Raw genomic sequence first — 6312 nt, 5'->3', positions numbered from 1 at the left:
TTGAAGACGTTTGGTAATTGCCAAAAAATTTTATTCTTGGAATAGAAAAAGAACAGAAATGCGTTTGGTAATTGCACAAAATTTCTTTTTATTAATAATATTTTAATAATATTTTGAATTTTTTAATATTTCTTTTCTTTTTCTTCCCTTTCCTTAGCCATGGCCCGTGACCAGAAGCCACAAGCCCGGGGCCAATCGAGAGAGTCAGTAGCCCTTGTCGCTTGGGCGAGGCGGCTAGTGGCACAGGCGAGAGCCGCCTCGCCGGATCTGAGTGAGGCGACCTCGTTCAGGGCCGCGAGTGCTCTCGTCGGATCTGGGTCGGCCTCGCCCTTACTTGCCACCACGGCTTGTGGCCGATCGCCTGTGTGTGGCGGCCAGACCACGAGCCGGAAGAAAACCAAGAAGAAGAAGAAAAATTCCTTTTCATTTCTGATTCTTGTTCCCAGAATCAAGAAACAACTTTTTGTTGCTTCTTGATTATGTTCCAAAACTGATTTTGAGAACAAATTTGTACCCGGAAATAAAAAATTTATCAAATGAATTTTTATTTCAAAATTAATTATGAAAATAAAAGAATATGATCGGTTACTATTCGGCCAGTTATCAAAGGAAGCCTAAACGAAAATGCCACTAACGATGCTGTCGGAGGCAAAATGATCTCATTTCGTGCCTTCTTAAGAATTTTGGTGGGGTTACGGGGGACGGGAAGTTCCACGGGGGACGAGATCGTGCAGGCGAAAGGAGGAAGTCCCTGAGCTCGAAGGAGCTTCCCTATCAGTGCAGAGACGACACTATGGAGGAGACCCAGCAAAGGAAGAGGAAGAGAAGGAGAAGGGACTCCGAATTATCTCGCTCCTCCTCTCCTCTCGAACCGGCGGATGCAGACACTGCTCTATGTCTGCTTCTAGCTTCGGTCTCCGAGATCAACACGGGAGGCCGCTCCGACCCACTTCCTTCCTCGTCGTTAGTCAAGCGATGCTTGCGGAAAGTCCTCTCCTTTCTCTCGAAATTGGACGACCCAGTTGCGAGCTTTCGGAAGATACCCCTCACTGCCCTTTTCTCCGTGCTGCCTGTTCTGCTCAAATCCAAGTGAGCTCTCTCGCTCAAACGCACGATATCACTCTGCGGAGTTTACATCTTTTTTGTCAGTTATATGGATATATATGCTTAATGTTTGCTCCGGTTGATATGCTTGACAGCAAGCCAGATATCGCCTGTCTTTGTGCTAAGGTTGTAGGAATGGCCTCACTCTGTTTGTTCGAAATAAACCAACAAATCGCTTCGGATGCAGAAATTTTGAAAAGCCTGATATTGGGTCTGAGGAGTTCAAATAGGAGAGTCCAGTTGAGTGCATGCTGTGCCGTTTCGGATTTGTCCACTAGTTTGGTTGGGCGGCAGAGGCTTCTTGAGCATTCTGCTTTGGAGACTCTCATGTGAGTGTACCTCTTCTACTACTCTCCTTTGTTCTACCTTTTTATTTGTATGTTTGTTAAGGAGCATGATTATTCCGTTAGGCTTTCCAACTAATCATTTGTTTGTGGAGGAAATGTGGATTTTGAGTGGTTTTTATGGGTTTTTCCATTCAAGATTTTTTTTTTTGGTTTTGCTTCATTTAGAACATGAATGTCTCACAAGACGCTTGTATTGATTTAGGGCTTTCGGAATTTTTTCGACCAGACATTAGATAAACTTTATTATGGTGATCAATGCTCCTAGGTCATACAGCATCATTTCATTGTTTTTGGCTATCATTGCATGTCTTGGATATGGTAGTTGTTCATTCATGACTTGACAGCTGCAAAACAAAGAAATGTAATCCATAGAGCTTAATCATAATGGAGGCCTTGGTGCATCAAATTTAGGATGATGTACTAACTCAACAATCGTTTCTATGCTATGTCTCTTTGTATTTTAAGATGCATTGACTGAATATGGTTGTAATAACCGATGTGATAGAATTAATAGAAGAGGACAATTTTCTTGTTGCTTTATTCTACATATAGGGTAGTCTGCTTATGCATGAGATAAATGAGTAAGATCTCTTTATCCTTGTTTAAAATGGTTCATTGGGGCAAGCTTTCACTGGTTGAGCTGCATAGGTACACTATTATCTATCCTCTGATCAAGCTTCAGATGTTGACTACTGCTAACTTTCCCTTCTTTATAGTATTGAGCAAATAAAACATTTGTCAATACTATCATGACCTAGGCTTTTTGTCAGACTCATTGGATGCTTTTTTGAAATGGATTTTTAAGTACATTTAATGGGAAGTTATGATGTATGAAATCTATTGATGGTTTATATGCATGTTGATATATTGGTGTCTTTTCTTTGATTCAGAGGGATGTAGGATGAGAAAGGCATGCCAGTTTTTTACATATAGTCTATTGTTGACAAGTCGTTGGATGTAGACTTACATTTACTTCTCAATGTACGTGTTTTCTTCCTTCCTTGGTGGCTTGAGGTTTGAGACTTAGGACGCTCTTTCATCAAGCTGTAGCTGTTTATGCACATTTGCCTGCAAGTGGCTTATTCTTTGCATATGTGAGCATGTTATGCTAAGCTCCTTGTTTTGTGAGTCAATTGTTTATGAACTGGTTTAAATGATCTGTGCATGGGCTTATTGGGGGACACACTTATGTTATATATCCATCCAGCAAACTCCAATCTCCCATCTTGTTTGTTGTTCTTACAACCTATCACTTGAATATATGAAGGGACTCTGGTGGTTGACTCAAGTACTTGTAGATATAATATGGGCAAAGCTGGGAAGAAGTTTCGATGCTGTGGTTATTACTTTAGCTGTTTAGTTGAATATGGCTGAGAATTGTACTTCTTACATGGTGTGGTTTAGTTTCTTGTTTGAATTAAATAGCTAATGTAGGCTTATTCTAACTTAATATACATTTAATTGCCGATGTCCTTATCTATCATCAGTTTGACTCATCATATCCACTAGGGTTTGCTATCTTCAGGTGGCCAAATATTTTGTGGATTCTGTCGCGTTATTCCCAGGGGACAATGGATTCAATAGGAGTCACATCACAGCTGCAAAGGAACATGAACTTCCTGTTTCACTTCTCGACGCTGTTACTGTACTTGTTAACTCCTGCAATATCACGCAATTGGAAAGAGTTCCATCAGAGCTCTCTGAAAGTTTCTTGTTCCTTTTGAAAGAGCTGTGGACTAAACTGCATTCTCGAATGTACAACTCTTTGGTGTGTAGCCAGCAAAAAGACTTGTTAAGCAATATGAGGGTTAACGATCTGGCAGAGAGCATTTTCAGACTTTCTATCGGAGTCCAATGTGCCACTTTTCTGCCAATTGATCAAATCAAAAGGACGATTTTTGGGTTACCTCAGTCTAGTTTCAAAGATTTTATCGCGGGCTATTGGGAAGTATCGCCTTTTCTCATAAGCAGGACCTCAAGGGCTGTGGATGAGGGAGATATATTTAACTCTTTTTTGAATTCCATTAATCCTAAAGATGTTGTTCCCCATATTCTCTCTTCTGTTCCCCATTGTGCGGTCTCCTGCCCACCGATTGCTTCTGATGAGTTAGACATCTTCAATTTCCTAAAAAATGAGAGAGATAGCTTGGGTATGCCCATAATCTACCAGCAGGATATAAGGATACTAAAAGCAGAGAGACTCTCCAACACTGAGAAACATCTTTTCCCCGAGAGCTTGAGTTCTTGCACCCAGTCTCCTCATGTTTTTAGCTTTGATGATGTATTCAGATGTGATGAAGCGTACAAAGATGGTTATACAGTGGCCATGCGTGGTATGGAGTTCCGCTTTAAGTCCATCGCTGCTATCACTGAAGGCTTAGCATCTTTGTTTGGTCAACCGTCTGTAGGTGCCAATCTTTACTTGACACCACGCAATTCTCAGGGTTTGGCGCGGCACTACGATGACCATTGTGTGCTTGTGTGTCAACTTATGGGAACAAAACAGTGGACAATTTCCTCTCCAAGGAATAAGCTTTTACCTCGTTTATATGACCCTCTTGATGGTTCCCAAGGTTTGAATGTTGATACTGTACCAAATGCATGCACACAAATTCTGCTAAAAGAAGGAGATATATTGTACATTCCTAGAGGTTACATCCACGAGGCTCATACTACTAATGATGTACAAAAAGATTCTGCTGGTCTTTCCTTGCATCTAACACTTGCCATTGAGGTTGAGGCTCCATTTGAGTAAGTTCTTGTTCGCACGGTTTTTTGTTTGATTAAAGAAGTCCTTATATCCTTTTTTTCTTATGTTTTTTGTTATTATGTAAAGTGTGCATTTTTTAGATACTCTTTTCCATACGCCATTCTGAAATTTAACCAAAACTGCCATGATTTTGAAGTTCACATTGGAGTAAGTGCCATATGTTGGCAATTTGTTTGTCTTAGCCTGCTGATGCTGTTATCTAGTTTGATGGGTAGCTTACACATGAATTACTGATAATATGGCTCTTTTCTGATTTATGGTGAAACCGGCTTTTGCAAAGATATTTGCATCTTTGAAATAGTGACAATATAATATTGTGTAGATGCATTATTGATGGTAAGTAATTTTACTTTTAAGATTTTCCATGAAACATTGGGTTGGCAACTTAAATAACCAATTTTTTTGCTGGAGGATATACTATGCTGTGTTAAGCATTACGACTATTGATAAAAGGTATCTGGTACAATTGAGTCAAAATCGTATGCGGTGTTTTTATTCACAGAGGTGACGATATTCTGTAAATGCAATCTTGTAAATTGGTTATTATGCAATAACCTGTGTTGTCCGAGCTTATTGTTCCTTCTGTTACATGATTATCTTGGGTATGAAATCTGCATTTGCCATCAATGAAGTGTTGAATTTCAGTGAAATTGTCGTTCTGGACATGCAATGTGTGGCTATGTTTGCACTTAATTTACCAAATTGGATAGCTTGTGTGTCGAGAAAAGAATCAATGTTTTGCCTTAGGATATTATTACTCATGATCTTCTGTCAATTAACTAACGAACCCAATCAATTTCTAATAGGTTGTTAATTTTCAAAGTGGCTATTGCGATAAGCATCTGCAGCAAAGATCTTATTTTCCTTCTCCATGCAATAATTTGAGATTTATGGAGAGAGGGACACTTGACCTGTCCAAATACACTTCACAAATGATTACTATGCTCTTAACATGTCCTATCTGTCTGCATTAGGAGATCAAAAAAGAAAATCAATTTATAATTAAACGGCTTCAGGGTGACTGCCGGCAGTCTGCACTGATAAACTCTTCTCCTAACCTAAGAAAAGTTTCTGCATATCTCCTTGTCGGCCTAGCATGTTGTCACTCATTCAATTATGTTACAAGGCAGGTCTTGAAGTTTTTTTTCAGTCCATATCACTTGATGAATAATCCAATGGACGAATTAACATGCATTCAGTTGTTTAAGTTGACATAAAGTCCTTGGTTTTTTGTTGGCGAATGGTAATTGGGGTCTTCAAAACGTACTTGTAGGTGAAGATTTTTGACATCTGATTAACAGCTTCACTTTGACACAGGTGGGAGGGATTTATTCACATTGCTTTGCAATGTTGGTTTCAGGACTTGAAGCAACATGTATCTTCTGATTCAATAACTGGGACTCCATACCCAGCTTGCATCAGGCTTTTGCACTTTATGATCATGTTACTTGGTGATGCTGATACGATGTTTCGCAAAGCTTGCTTGGTTAATTCAATATGTTTTTCAAGGGACACCAACCAATGGCTTTATCAAAGCCAGGTTGCCATTTTGAGAGATCTAATTGATAAGATTAACGAGTCATCTAATTTCATGGAGACACTGCAGAGATTGGAGAGGTCGATTCAGAAGGAGGAAGATCCGTTCAGGAGAATAAGATGGCTTGAAAGTTTCAACCGCAAAGAAGAAGAAGCCAATGATAGGTACAAGTATTACGTACTTGATGTAGATGAACACATATATGGTTCACATCCTGAGGAAAAGGAAACACTAGAAGCAGCGTTTTTTACAGTGAAATCTGAGTTCTGTAAGCAAGTTTTGTTGGAGGATGTAGTTCCTAGGTACAGGTTGCTGCTGGAGAAGTACAGGAAAGTGAGGAAGCAATATTTGAATGGAATGCTTTCGCTGCACCGTGACTTGGATTAAATTGAAAGTTTTGTTTCGATCTCTCGGTGCGATCATGAATGACCTTTTAATCATTTGTTAACTCTTGTCTCGATCTAACTCTTTCCTTTCAAAAGTTTCAGTTTCCATCCTGAACTTCCTAAATGTTACATGTCACTTCACCTTGGTCGTTCACCTGCGTTTGCCGC

The 6312-nt window shown here is 39.7% G+C and overlaps 1 protein-coding gene across 1 annotated transcript; it reads left to right on the top strand.

Annotated features, from left to right (window-relative positions):
- The first annotated feature begins 625 nt into the window (after positions 1–625).
- On the top strand, positions 626–6206 carry LOC115692368 (uncharacterized). The gene is made up of 4 exons (XM_030619193.2): positions 626–1089; positions 1200–1433; positions 2961–4202; positions 5539–6206. Exons 1-4 carry the CDS (start codon positions 794–796, stop codon positions 6143–6145), a joined length of 2379 nt encoding a protein of 792 aa, XP_030475053.1. The 5' UTR covers positions 626–793; the 3' UTR covers positions 6146–6206.
- The last annotated feature ends 106 nt before the right edge of the window (positions 6207–6312 follow it).

The sequence above is a fragment of the Syzygium oleosum genome, unplaced genomic scaffold (assembly GCF_021117445.2).
Source record: "Syzygium oleosum isolate NSW1041296 unplaced genomic scaffold, Sole_v2.1 Sole_v2.50, whole genome shotgun sequence".
In the NCBI taxonomy this organism is placed as follows: Eukaryota; Viridiplantae; Streptophyta; class Magnoliopsida; order Myrtales; family Myrtaceae; genus Syzygium; species Syzygium oleosum.
This window is presented reverse-complemented; position numbering and strand designations above follow the sequence as displayed.

Excerpts from the sequence above, each read along its gene's own strand:
- LOC115692368 (XM_030619193.2), top strand. The coding sequence starts at position 794 with ATGGAGGAGACCCAGCAAAGGAAGAGGAAGAGAAGGAGAAGGGACTCC. Across the intron at positions 1,090-1,199 it reads CCTGTTCTGCTCAAATCCAA|CAAGCCAGATATCGCCTGTC; the intron begins GTGAGCTCTCTC and ends TATGCTTGACAG. Across the intron at positions 4,203-5,538 it reads GAGGTTGAGGCTCCATTTGA|GTGGGAGGGATTTATTCACA; the intron begins GTAAGTTCTTGT and ends ACTTTGACACAG.